This window comes from Corylus avellana, chromosome 2 (assembly GCF_965113065.1).
Source record: "Corylus avellana chromosome 2, dhCorAvel1.hap1.2, whole genome shotgun sequence".
In the NCBI taxonomy this organism is placed as follows: Eukaryota; Viridiplantae; Streptophyta; class Magnoliopsida; order Fagales; family Betulaceae; genus Corylus; species Corylus avellana.
In genome coordinates this window covers 1,398,261-1,412,916 of record NC_142491.1, presented here as the reverse complement: position 1 = coordinate 1,412,916, position 14,656 = coordinate 1,398,261, and the positions used below count along the sequence as shown (strand labels likewise).

General features: G+C 34.9%; 1 protein-coding gene across 1 annotated transcript; it reads left to right on the top strand.

Annotated features, from left to right (window-relative positions):
* The first annotated feature begins 7,340 nt into the window (after positions 1-7,340).
* On the top strand, positions 7,341-14,274 carry LOC132168045 (uricase / urate oxidase / nodulin 35). The gene is made up of 8 exons (XM_059579114.2): positions 7,341-7,767; positions 9,251-9,343; positions 10,292-10,367; positions 11,853-11,962; positions 12,955-13,046; positions 13,235-13,408; positions 13,677-13,770; positions 13,982-14,274. The coding sequence occupies exons 1-8, from the start codon at positions 7,564-7,566 to the stop codon at positions 14,063-14,065; spliced, it is 927 nt and encodes a 308-aa protein (XP_059435097.1). The 5' UTR covers positions 7,341-7,563; the 3' UTR covers positions 14,066-14,274.
* Positions 14,275-14,656: the final 382 nt, after the last annotated feature.

The following is a 14,656-nucleotide window of genomic DNA, read 5'->3' as shown; positions in this document are numbered from 1 at the left end:
TTGCATCGTAACAAAATTGATGTGGCGCTGAATATCTTGTTACTTGTATAACTTCATGTCGTTGTGTAAATTTGGTGTTTTGCATTCTTCAATAGAAAGTAGATATATCAACTTAAAACACCAAAAAATAATATAACCATTTATATCAAGTAATTTTTATTATCTTGACAAAATACTTATTAATAAAACCATTCGTTCGTTTTATAGACTCCAGTGTTGAGGGCTCGGAGGTGGGTGGTTGGTGTCGTTAGAACAAATGAAAAGGTCCAAGGAATTGATTTGAATTAAAAATTCGAAGTTTTAATTTCCATTGTATTTGATATTTTTAACTCATGTGTCAAATTTTTATTGAATGCTATAAAATGAGGTTTTATACCACATCCTAATAAGGGCTCTCATAGTCAATATACCTTTTGCTAAATTTTCTAGTATAATCTTCTTAAATTCCAAAAGCATTGGTTGTAATAGTTTTAAAACTACCAATGAGGGAGTAGTTGTACCATATTTTTATCCTATAATACTGAAGTGACAGTGTCAATTAATTTTTGAATAAATCATTGTTAAAAAAAAAATTTAAAGGTTGGTTAAGGCTACTATGTCAGCAATTTATAATAGTTGTAGGATAAAAATATAGTTTTTAACATTACTTTTAATTAAATAATTAAATTTACTATTTCATATTAGCTTAGAGCTAAGCTTGTGAGCCTCTATCGCAGTTCCTTGAGTGAGTCAGATATATATCACTTAATGTCCGTTTGGGATTATGGTTTCAATAAGTACGATTTTAAAAATTGTGTTTTTGAAATGGTTACTTTTTAAAATCGCAAATGTGTTTGGTAAAATATGTTAATTTTTTTTAAAAAAAAAAATCAAATATTTGTTATTTGAAATAATGATTTTGGTTTAAATTTGCGTTTTTTCCAAGAAGCACCCCTTAGCATGCTTATAGAAATCATATATTTTTTTCCTATTTTAAATTAAGTGTTTTTTAAATCGCAATGCCAGACGCTTTACGTTTTTCGATATCTTTTAAAAACACATATTATTATTGCAAAATCGCAATCCCAAACGTACCCTTACTAATCGAGCGAATTTATACAATATTAAGATCAAGTTCGTGTCAAATTTATACATTTTGATAGTTGTGAAAGGACATAAATTTTCTCCAACCTACTATAATAAAGTGTCAAGTGTCATCTCTCACATATTTTTTTTTAATATTCTTAATAGTCATTTATTGTCATTCATACTAATTTAGTAATCCAAACATTGGTCCTCAAGAGGTAGCTCAATCGGCTGGGACCACGCCTAATGAAGCGGAGGTCACCAGTTCGAATCTCCTTCCTCCTTTTGTGCGGATATGTCAAAAAAAAAAAGAAGTAATCCAAACATTAATTTTTGAGAAATCCAAACATGGTAGATGACACTTGTTCCTACAAATCAATTCGGAGAAAATTTGTATATGTTGTGAAATCATTATTTATATCAAATATAATAGTTACAAGCAAGTTGCTCTTAGTTTGTAGTATGGTTGGCAATTACTTCATAGATGACCTTTATTATGAGGGTAAGATAATGGAAGTTATTGTAGAGTATATTTAAATAAGAAAATAACAGTAGTTTTGTTCCATCAATTTAAGGAAAAATCAATGGAAAACTGTTGTAAATGCTCTTAAGCTTCCCTAAAAGAAAATTAAAAAAAAAATCATATGCAGTAGTTTCTCTAAACATCGGGTATGTTATAGTACTACTTAATGCATTGGGTAGCATTTTAGCTTTTCTATTCATTATCTTAACACAAAATATTTTTCTTTCCTCCCTCATCTTTTTGCCATCCAATATTGGGGACTGTATTGAATTTTTTTTTTTTTTGAAAAAAATGTAAAAATAGGTAGGAAACTCGTATTTTGTAAAGAAATAACATTTTACTGGTATAAGAAAAGATAAGAAAAGTTTTTGTGAAGTATATTTGAATAAAAAATTAAAAAAATAGTCTTTTTGTTTCCCAAAGGAATATATTACATATGATTTTTTAAGAATTTTTTCTACATTTGAATAATAAATAAATAAAATTTAAGAAAATTACTACTAGTGTTCGTGTCTCCGATGAAATTTCTCTTAATTTATAAATAATCTTGGGTATGAGAGTCATGAGTACCTTATGAATCCGTCAAACTTAATCAAAATTTTGAAATACAGCATTGTCAAAGCTGAATGGGAATGCAAGCTATTTTACTGTAGAATGAGAATGTCAAACTCGCGCGGCAGCTGTAATGTGCATGGGGATCCACTATCAACCTTAATCAACAGCCTCGTGTTCCTCGAAAGAACCACATCTTAGATGAGTTCGCCACGGAAGCTTTGCTATGCGAATTGAGAGAAGAAAAATCAGGCCAGTACATGTAAGGTACGCAATCTCATCCCTGCTTGTTGTACTGGTTTGACTCCAAATGCTGCTAAAATCAACATTAAGGTGTGGGGTCAAAGATCACTGTATTTGGTAAAGGACTTGAAAAAGAAAGTGATCTGGAATTGTAGCAAATTTGATTAATGTGAGAGAAACTGATTTGACGTGAGAGATCGACGATCTCTTGGTACAAGAAGCTGATTTGAGATTGAAAGAAACTGCTGATGGGAGGTCTTACAAGAAAATAGGGACACTTTCTCCAACTTCTGTAGTCACTGAACCTCATGTTTATGGCAGAGACATAGATAAAGAGGTTGTGCTTGAACTGTTGCTGAGTGAAAAATGTAGCGTGGGCGCTGGAGTCTCCGTGATTCCTATACTTGGTATGGGGGTATGGGAAAGACAACTTTTGCTCAACTTTTATTCAATGATGAAAAAGTGCAATGCTTTTTTGCTCTAAAAGCATGGGCTTGTGTTTCTGAAGATTTTGATGTTAATAGTTACAAAAACAATTTTGAAATTGGTGACCTCTGAAAGCTGTGATGACAATGATCTGAATTTTTTGCAAGTCAAATTAAAGGAGAAACTGAATGGAAAGAAGTATATTGTCATTCTTGATGATCTTTGGAATGCAAACTATCATGACTGGACTATCCTACTTGCTCCTTTCCTAGTAGGTGCTTTAGGAAGTAGGATTGTCATTACAACTCGCAATCAGGGAGTTTCATCAACGACCGGTACCATTCCAGCTTACCATTTGCAAGTGTTATCAAATGAAGCTTGTTTGTCTTTATTTACCCAACACGCATTGGGGGCATGCGATTTCAATGCACACACAAACCTTCAAGACATTGGTAAGGAAGTTGTTAAAAGGTGTAAATGCTTGCCTTTGGCAGCAAAAACCCTTGGAGGCCTCCTACGCACTAAACAAGATCGTAATGAGTGGGAAGATATATTAAAGAGCAAGATATGTGATATACCAGAGGTAAAAAGTGGAATTCTTTTGGCTCTTATGTTGAGCTACAATCATCTCCCTTCACATAAAGAGGTGCTTTGCGTATTGTTTAATACTTTCTGAGGACTATGAATTTGAGAAGGAGCAGCTTGTTCTATTATGGATAGCTGAAGGCCTAGTTCAAGCAGTAGAAGGGGATAAGCAAATGGAAGATTTGGGTAGCGAGTATTTTCAAGAGTTATTGTCAAGGTCCTTTTTCCAACAATCAAGCAGGGATGGATCACGATTTCTGATGCATATATGACCTCATCAACGACTTGGCGCAATGGGTTGCAGGCGATATATGCTTTAGAATGGAGGATTGAATTAGGGGTAGTAATGAAAGGAGACTTCCTAAAAAGGCTCGGCACTCTTTTTACTTGGGTGGCGAATACGATAGTGCTAGAAAGTTCGAGGCTTTTTTTGAACTCACATGTCTACGTACATTCCTACCTCTTATGCTTCCAAGTCCCAGGCAATGTTATTTGACTCATAATGTTCCTCTTCAATTGTTGCTAAAATTACAAAGTTTAAGGTGTTCTCTATGAATGGATATTGCACACATGAGCTATCAAATTCTATTGGTGGTTTGAAACATCTACTATATATACCTTGACTTTTCTCACATTTTTATTAAAGGGTTGCCTGAATCAACAACAACTCTCTGTAACTTACAAACATTGATATTGAAGGAATGCCATTATTTAGAGAAATTGCATTCAAAGTTGGGGAACTTTGTCAACTTGCGCCACCTCAACATTCTGAATGCAAATAACTTGGAAGGAATGCCTCCACAAATAGATAAATTAACTTGTCTCTAGACATTGTCTAATCTTATTGTAGGAAAAGGCAATGCTTTTGAACTAAAAGAGTTAGGTTCTTTGTTACATCTCCGAGGGACACTCGTCATCTCACAATTAGAGAATCACCTTGAAACCAGGGATGAAAGGGACGCTAAGTTAATTAAAAATCCCAATCTTACTGCAATATTGTTCTTGGAATGGAGTGGCAACTTGGACGAGTTACAAGATAGAACATGTGAATTAGGCACACTTGACATGCTACATCCAAACAAGTATTTAAAAGAGCTCACTATTAGGTGTTATGGTGGTACAAAATTTGACTTTGTTAAAAGGTCATTTATTTCCTCATATGGTGCTTCTAAGGATTGAAAATTGTAAAAAGTGCACGTCATTGCCACCAATTGGGCAACTACCATTACTCAAACAGCTTTTCATCGAAGGCATGGTTAGTGTGAAGAATGTTGGTCATGAGTTTTATGGGGGTAGTTGCTCACAATCTTTTGAATTCTTGGAAACTCTGAGTTTCAAGGATATGACGGAATGGGAGAACTGGAGCCCTATTGGAGAGTTCCCACACCTGCGTGAGCTTTCTATTAAAAATTGTCCCAAACTGTTGGGGAACCTACCTAACCATCTTCCTTTACTAAAAAATTTTTTGGTAGATGAATGCGAGCAGTTGATGGTCTCAATTTCAAGCTTTCTTGAGCTCTGTGAACTACAAATTGAGGGAACGAAAGGGGTGGTGTGCAGAAGTAAGGTAGATTTTAGCTCACTAAAGTCTAAGTTTCTTTCAACAATTTCAGAATTCACATGTCCAATAGAAGGGCTTATTCTCGAAGGACTAACACATGTAGAAGATCTAGCTATTGAAAATTGTGAGGAGCTGATGCCTTTGTGGTCAAATGATATGGGATTACTACAACCCCTTCCCTGTCTTCAGGTTCTAAAGTTTTATAATTGTCCGAAACTAGTTTCTTTAGTGGCAGAAGAAGTAAAAGAGCAGCCGCAACCAGGTTTGCCTTCCACACTCAAAGAAATTTATATCTCTCATTGCAATGGCATGGAATCTTTACCCAAGCAATGATGTACAGCACGACATGTGTTGTGCACATTGAGATTTGTAAATGTGATTTGCTGACACACTTTGCAAGAGGCCAGTTACCTCTAACTCTAAAACGGCTAGAGATACGTTATTGCAAGAATATGTTGATTTTGCTAGACGAGGATGACATCAATGGTTACAGTAGTAGTTCATCTCTTCTTGAGTACTTGGAGATTAAATGGTGTCCATCCCTCATATTCTTAACATCAAGCGGAGAATTACCTGCAACACTTAAACACCTCAGCATTTGTTATAGCTGTACATGGATGACATGATTAACTTTCTTTTAACATCTGAAATATTGTTTTGGTTTTTAAATTCATATTTTAGTTCATTAGACCTACTCACCCCACTCTATATAATCTTCTTATATTCCTAAAGCATTGGTTGTAATAGTTTTAGAACTACCAACAAGGGAGTGGATGTATCACCCTCAACAACCAAAGGAAAAATGCTAGAAGTAGTAATTAAAGATTGATGCTTATTTTGATCTCACAATACTGAAGTGAATGTATCAATCAACTCTTAATCATTGTTAAAAAAAAAAAAAATAAATAAATAAATCAAAGGTTAGCTGAAACTATTATGTAATGATTCATAAAAAAAGTGCTAGCAACATCTACGCTTTCACCCAAAAGGAGGGGTGATTGCGCAAATGTGGTTAGCATTTTTTTTTTTTTTTTTGGGTCGTTACATGCCACGTCAACAATGTATGATAGTTGTAAAATAAAAATATAATTTATACTATTACTTTTAGGGATAAATGTAAAATTGGTCATTGTGATTGACCTATATTACAAATTACTAAATTATGGTATAAAAAATAATTTATAGGTCTTGTAATTGGCCTAAATTACAAATCGCTCCATGTGGTATAAAACATAATTTATCGGTTCTTATGGTAGGTCAAAATAACAGTTTACTTATAGAAATCAATTTTTGTTAAGTAACTTAACAAAATGTCAAAATCTATTACTTTACCACATCATACGGCCAATAAAAACGCAACACGTGTTATTATTAATTTCTTTATTTAAAAAATGACAACTAGGATTTTTCAAATCATTTTAGGACACTGGCTAAGATTACACATCAGCCCTCAGTCAACATCATACCACTACAGTAAATTAATCTAATATCTTCTATCCCTAAAATTTTACTCTGTGCGTAATCTCTTCTATCCCTAAAATGATGTAAAAAAATCTTAGTTGTCATTTTTAAAAGTCAGAAAATTGATAATATCATGTTTTGCGTTTTTATTGGGTATGACATGACAATATAACATATTTATTTAACGAAAATTGATTTCAAGAGTAAACTGTTATTTGGCATACCCTAAAGACCTATAAATTATTTGTTATACTACATGAAGTTATTTATAATTTATGCCAACTTCATGAATCTATAAATTATTTTTTATACAACACAAAGGAGGGACAATTAAGCAGATTGTGGGTTTTGGTCTCCCAGTATTTTGTTGTTTTACGTAGTGGAGAACTTTGTTTCTGGAGTGAGTCACTCCTTTTTGACAGATCTGTTTCTGGGATTTGCAGTACTTCCACCCTCTCGACACCCTTACAGGGGTTATTTTCGCCCGATAGAGGTTTGGATGGGGTAAAACCTATCTTCTTCTGTTATGCAGCCTAAACCGTTTTATGCGGCCCAATTCTTGGCTTTTGTCCAAGGAATAGATGACCAAGAGACATTATGCAGTCAATAACATACTCATTTCCTGATTTGGTGTTTGGTTTTTTCATTCTCATTAGCTCTGCTTATTTCGATCTGGGTTTGTTGTTGTTCCTCAACCCTGAAACTTTTGTGTTGATGTAACCGTTCTGTTTTTATTGGATTGTTGTATTTACACACAAAAAAAAAAAAGAAGCGGATTTTTCGGTAATAAGTAAATTTTTTTTTTTTTTTTTTTTTACATGTCCGCATAAGAGGGGGAGAAAGATTCGAACTAGTGACCTCCACTTCATTAAGTATGGTCCCAGCCGATTAAGCTACCTCTCGGAGACGATAATGAGCAAATTTATTCTTGGAGTCCGGGTCAAATTTTACTATTGAAGGAGTTGTTGGACGGGACTGATTTTTCTATCGCTATCGAGATAAGTACAAGAAAAAATACGAAAGGCTGGGACCCCCTATCTGCTGACAACAAATTCCTAGTCAGACATCAGCACATTAGCCGCTGCAAAGTGCGACCTGAAGAGATTCCGACGAACCCAAATTCACAGTAAATCCAAAGCAATCAAGCATGGCGGTCAACGCAGAGGGATTCAGCTTCGAGCAGAGGCACGGGAAAGAGCGCGTGAGGGTGGGGAGGGTCTGGAAAAACAGAGCTGGCCGTCATTTCTTTGTGGAGTGGAACGTCAGCATCAACCTCCTCTCCGATTGCGCCGCCGCCTACCTACGCGACGACAACTCTGACATCGTCGCCACTGACACCATGAAGAACACCGTATGTAATTCAATTGTGCTCTGAAGTTTATAAACCAAAGAAAAAGATGAGGAATATTTTAGAATCTGAAATTATTGTTATTTTTATGTGATAATTAGATGTCGAAGTGACAAGATTTCGATGGAATAGTATGATATACAGTAAATGGAAGGAAAAATAAGAATATTTTGAAATATGAACTTAGCGTATGGCATGTGATGAATAAATGCTGAGATCACAGAATCTGAACCATCCAATTTGGTTGCCGGATTGGCTGAGAAAAAAAAGAGGAAAATTGGATTCTAATTTTGTTTTCTTCGTTCCCCTTGTTATTAGAAAGAGGAATTGGAAAACCTTTTGGCTCAAATAATATGGCTCAGATTACGAACCATATTATTTTTTTCTTTTTCTGGTGCGAAATGAATATAATCCAATGGTCAATGTTAAATTTGTTTTTCTCTGCCTTTTAGTAGTTGATTGCAATTCATTAGAAAATTATATGACGGGAAAATATTGGAATAAGAACTAATTTCTTCTTTTTTGGTTAAAAATGTCTTCTTTTTCCCCCCCTGAAATTATGCATTCTGGCTACTGCTTCTTTGTAAGAGCTTCGTTCTGATCAGAGATAAACAGAGTCTGCTTGGCTTCTCTGAATATTGATTACTAGTCAAGAGACTGGGATTAACACTGATTCAGTTGGGTTAAAACACTGACATCAACAGGATTGTTGTGTTCTATGACATGATTTTAGGGGATCAGCGTGTGTGTAATTTTTTCGTTACTCAAAATCTGAGTAGGAGTATATTGGCTGCTTAAGAAATGTGTGTAATCTTCTGTAAATCATATGGGTCTCTGAAGCATATCGAAGAACTTCAGGTAATGATGATTGATACACATGTAGGTATAAGGTTGGTTGGATCTTGAAGTATATATATAGATGGGCTACGAAGCAGTCAGCATGCCTACAGTTCCAAGCCAAACACTTAATTCAAGTCCATGGAGGAATGTGCTTCTTCAATGTAAAGTGGGTACTTAGTGACTAGGTTTTAAAGTTTGATAGCACAGGATATTGTTCCTTGAGAATGGAAAAAAAAAAAAAAAATCATTGGAAGTAAAAGATATTACCATGTTCTGTGGTATTTGTGGCGTAGAGAAAAAGCTGTAGAGTGTGACTCTATTCTAAATTTTGGGAAATATACAAGCATGTTGAAGGGTGGAGTATGTAAATGATTACGTAAAAGCCAAAAAGAAAAATTAGAAACACTATAGTGGTACGAGTAATGTAAAATCAGCTAGCAGCTGACAGGTTTGTGTATGAGTTAAGCTTCAAGTTATTAGTTTAGAAATCTGAATACATAAAGCATGACATACCTTTGCAAGTAAATGAATGTTTTTGTTGATTTCATATTGTCATTAGCTATCTCACGAGTGTCATCTGTTATAATTTCCAGCAATTAAGCTGCCATTCACCTTCATGTTGATGTTAAACTGAGTTGCAATACAGGTATATGTGAAAGCAAAGGAATGCTCAGAACATATCTCAATGGAGGACTTTGCAATTGTACTTGCTAAGCACTTCACATCATTTTACCACCAGGTAAATACTACATAAATATAGATGTTTTTCAACATTCAATATCATAAATTTTATTATTGAGGAGATTCAATCATATTTCTATTTTGGTCTCTTTAGCTTTTTATAAGTTGAAAAGTAGGAAGCGCAGGCCGAAGCCTAGGGCTGAGTAGCCTGGCCCAAACCCGGTCCATCGCCGGCTCTCAACCTGATGGGGGCGGTGTAGACTGAAATCCATCTTTTGATGGATCTGCTACATAGTGAAAAATAGTGCAGTCGTAAGTCATCCTTATTGATGCTTTAGGTGGATTGGAGGTCTGAGTTTTGAATGCTAGACATGTCCTTTAGGAAATTGCTAGTGCTATCTCCTGGAATGTTGCCAGAAAGAAGAAAGGGAAGGTATAAGCAAAACTTGAATCATTTTGACTTTTCTCATAAGCTGAATTTGAGAAAATGAAACATGTGATGACAAAGTGTGGATGGGGGATACGCATTTAATAGCATTTTACATTGGCATATATAGATTCTAATTAGGTCATCAAATTACATGAAATAAAAAATGTCTCGCTTTCCTCTGTGATTGAGATGCTTAATAGATCAATCTACTCAACCCAGCCCCCACCCCCACCACACACACACACACAAAAAGAAGAAGAGAAGTTTTAATGGATCAAATATTTCCTGGATGTAGATTTGTTAATTTCTTCAATATTCAGTCCACTTTCTTTTTGTATTGAGCTCAAAAGATATCCATAGTTCGTTTATCAGTAATTCCCTTTAATATATACTTTTTTTTTTTTTTCTTTTTTTTTCTTTTTTAATTTTTTAATTTTTAATTTTTAATTTTTTTTAAATTTTATAAAGAACGTGTTTTACTCTTCTCATGGCATCTTTTTAGTCTTTTGTGTATTATATGATTAGAAATGTTCCATTAGTTGGGGATAATCTAATATATGTTCTTTGTTTCTGTAGGTTACTACTGCTATAGTAAAGATAGTGGAAAAGCCTTGGGAGCGTGTATATATAGATGGTCAACTGCATGAACATGGTTAGTTTTTTCAATCTGATGAAGGAGAGAATAGGCTCATATATGATATATACTTTATTCTGTGACCAAAAAAAAGATGTCTACTGAATTCTTTTGTTTACAACCTTTTTTTTTGAAGTTTACTGAATTCTTTTTTGTGGTGAATACCCTTTGATCGTTCATGGCATGCGATGTGCTTATTTTTGTTTGTTTTAAACTCTGCTTAATTTCTAAAACATGTTGGGAGTAATTTGATGTGCGATTGGCACTGCCACCAACACTTTTATGGTATTAGTTGTAAAGAAAAAATAATTTACATAAAAATTATTTATGAGAGAATAAGAATACTTACGCATACCATAGTATTAGTATTCACTCAATTGGTAATTACACTAGCAAAACAACTCAAAATTTGTGCAGTAACAATCCATGAACCTTTACTCTACCCCTTGTGAGCCATTGTTCTAGAAGATTGACAATAAGCACCCCCCCCCCCCCTCCCTTCTTTTTTTTAAGTTTGATTTTTAGAATAAAGAGGGGTTTCTAGGAATTGCGACCGTCATCCGAAGTGCTGAACCATTCAAGAAAAGTGGCATTGCTGATTAATGCATGTCTTAAGCTTGCTAATTTGTGCCAACAATTTTTCTTGGCCATATTACTGTGTTAGACACCTGACAATCATCTGGGAGCACTTCTTTGTGGAAGGTTTATTTGGTTTTTCCTTGCTAGTTATCTTAGTCAGAACTAAGAAAATCCCATGTCTCATCCCTATGGTTATCTTTCTAGTGGAGCTGTAAAAGCTTTTAAAATCTACAGATGTGGGCCCTTCCTTGACAAAACTCTTGTTGTTGGGTCTTCGTAGGATTCCCTTGGTAGTCTTCACATGCACTCTTATGAGATTCTGAGGCTTGGAATTCAGAAGGCATAACAGTTGTTATCCTGCCAGTCTTAATATGGTTGAAATCCCACTAGGTCCCAAAATTAAAGCACAAAGTAACTATATGCCTTCCATTAAATTGGGACTATGATGCAGGACCAAAGTTGCGGTGGGCTTTCATACTAGATCTGATGTAGGTCATTTCCTATCTCTCTCTCAAAAGTTTTTTAATTAATTTTATTTTTAATTCCACTACGTTACCTCCAACAGAAATTTAAAAAGCAATCTATAAAAGATAGCCAATACAATAAATAAAAGGTAATGCGAAATCATTTTGCTGAAATTCATTTCTACTTTTTATTTAGAAGACTGTAAATAAAATATTATAATGAAATAATTTAACAATAAATTATTTTGAAAGAAAAGGGCAATAGATGTATTATTTGTACATTCCTCCCCTTCCCCCCAAACCTTAATCCAGGTTCTGCAGCTGAGAAATGGACAAGAACTTAGTGTTACATTTATAATCACATTTTCATTGGGCTTGCACAGCTAATAAATGACGTGGTTTTTTTTTTCTTTTTTGACTTTTATTATCTTTAATTCTGTCACTGTCTTCCCTATTGAAGGTTTTAAACTTGGATCTGAGAAGCATACTACAGAAGCAATAGTGAAGAAGTCTGGTGCATTACAGTTGACTTCTGGTATTGAAGGGCTGGCTTTGCTGAAGACAACTAAGGTGAACTCATTTCTCTTTCATGTTTCAGATAGCAGAATCAGCTCTTTGATGTACTTCAAAATCTCTTTTGCTTGATGAGGCAGAATAGCCTGCCATGCTTGTCAAATTTTTTGCTTCTATCTGCACGACGATACTAAAACAAATCTGGTCTATAGTTTTTGTTTATTGCCAGTGTTACTTATATGCATTTTATATTTTATTTGAGATTTACAAACATAGATTAGCATCTTTGCGGTACTAAAATTTATTCATACTGGTAAACGTTGTGTACATGTAGCGAAAGGATTGTATTATCTACCAATAGCCAATAGTCAAATTTAAAGGTGAGTTTGTCCAAAAAAACAGAAAAGAATAAACAAAATTGTGATAAAGAGGAGAAAAAAGTAGAATTATAGAACCTTAAATTGTGACAAGCATATCCAAATTTGCTTAGTAGTCCACCTGGATGGTAAAACTGTAATGGATCTTGAATCCGAGAGCCACTGAGAGAGTTCTTTAATTTGACTTGGAGGGTTTTCTGGACAAGTTGCCATATTCTGGAACTTGGTGCGATGATATTGACTGCCAAGACAATGAGATCTATGACCGTGAATAGAGGATGTACCCTTGCTTTTGAACAGCATTTGTTTTTGAACATTATCGGATGGTGAGTTTACAAGCTCTGCACTCAGGGTTCTTAAAGGTAAGTGAGGTACTACAGCCTTCTACCAATATACAAAGACACAAAGTACGCAAAATGAATCTTTAATATTTCACTCCAACCTGAACTCTCTCAGGTACTTGTCCTCACATGATCTAAACCTACATGGGGATTAGTACCTTGAACCAAGCTAGGGTTTGGCATGTAATCAGTTCTTCTCTCCTGAATGCTTCATGTACTTGTTTGGTGTCTCCATGGTGTCTGTGAACAGCAATCTAATTGCAGAGTGTAATCATGGCATATTACGGTTTCTCTGATGATTGCTTACTATGGATTTTATTATTACAAGCAGTCAGGTTTTGAGGGGTTTATAAGGGACCAATACACAGCTCTTCCTGAAACACGAGAGAGGGTGCTGGCAACAGAGATCACGGCAGCATGGAGGTATGATGTTTCAATTTAATCCAACTTAATGCAAGGTGTATCAATTGAAAATTAAAATATACATATGTTTTTGGCTTCCCCTCATGGCCCTTCTATATCAAGTTTCCAAAGGTTATGTTTTCCCATTTTGATTCTCTTGGAGTTTTGGTCAATGAAGAATCATGTTTCTCGAATAAATGTGGATGCAGGTATTCATATGAATCTCTATCTAGCGTCCCTCAGAAGCCACATTACTTTACAGAGAGGTACCTAGATGTGAAAAAGGTTCTGGTTGACACTTTCTATGGTCCTCCAAAAGAGGGAGTATACAGCCCATCTGTTCAGAATACTCTTTATCTCATGGCAAAAAGTGTACTCAACAGGTCTCTCTCTCTTTGTGGCGATCACACACAAATCCATGTCCCACCCACATGCATGCCAACACCTGTTTCCACATCCATGCTCATATACTTGCATCCCACACACACGCACACAGCAGAAATACATACACATGCACGATGCGTATGCTGACACTAGTATCCAGGCACAGGTGCATGCATGCACCAACATACTTGCACTTATCCACATATTGGTTTTTCTATGGTGCAATGTTTTTAGATTGATTCTTGATTTTTCTTTTCATGCTTCCAGGTTTCTTGACATATCATCGATCCAATTAAAGATGCCAAATATCCATTTCCTACCCGTTAATCTAAAAAACAAGGATAATCAAACTATTGTTAAGGTATGACTTTCTTTACCAGTGATGTCTGCAGAAGTTGTGGGAAAATACCAATGTACGTAGACAATATTTGACATAGATTATATAGCAATCATATGTTGCAATTTGGATTTGATCTGTTCTTTGTGTTTGTGAGAGAGAGAGAGAGAGAGAGAGAGAGAGCTGAGGTTAATGCATTAGCTGTAAAATGAAACTGACCCATAATGTTATGCAGTTTGCTGATGATGTATTTTTACCAACGGACGAACCACATGGATCAATTCAAGCTAGCTTGAGCCGCTCCTGGTCAAAGATGTAGAAGTTGCTGGTTCTTTTAGCTGTTGCACTCTCAAAATAATGAATGGAAATTTCAAGGTTTTTCTAATGTTGGAGAGATGAAATGTATGTATGATAAAATAATAACAATAATAATAATTGTACTCTTGAACTAAGGTAAATAATAATTGTACTCTTGAACTAAGGTAAATAAATGTAGGCTCAGATGTTTTGAGTCGAAGAAGCAGTGAAGTTCCAGTTGCATATCGCTTGGCTTTGTTTGTTAATGCATTTTAGGGGGTGCTTTTTGGTGTTTGGTTTGATAAAAAATTATATATATAATGTGACATAAATGTAAAAAATGGTTTCTTTTTAATAGTGTTTTGTGTTTAGGTTGTTCATTAGTAGTTTTGTTTTGAAAAGAGAAAAAGCAAAAGTTTTAACCAATGGAGCGGGTTTTTTTTTTTTTTTTTTAAAATGATAGGTCAGGGAGACTAATTATGGCTATTTTATTTGGGCGTGACTATAGTAGCATTTACCCGTTGGGAGCCGCACATGAGAGGTTTAGTCGGAAGGAAAGCAGGCACTCCTTAAAGTCTAACTAGATATAGTCTGATTCAGTTTCACTAGAGCA

What these genes read in the sequence shown, in the direction of transcription:
- LOC132168045 (XM_059579114.2), top strand. Translation starts at nt 7,564, where the DNA reads ATGGCGGTCAACGCAGAGGGATTCAGCTTCGAGCAGAGGCACGGGAAA. An exon ending in TGGTCAACTGCATGAACATG is followed by an intron (nt 10,368 to 11,852) that starts GTTAGTTTTTTC and finishes TCCCTATTGAAG; the next exon opens with GTTTTAAACTTGGATCTGAG. An exon ending in GCAAAAAGTGTACTCAACAG is followed by an intron (nt 13,409 to 13,676) that starts GTCTCTCTCTCT and finishes TCATGCTTCCAG; the next exon opens with GTTTCTTGACATATCATCGA.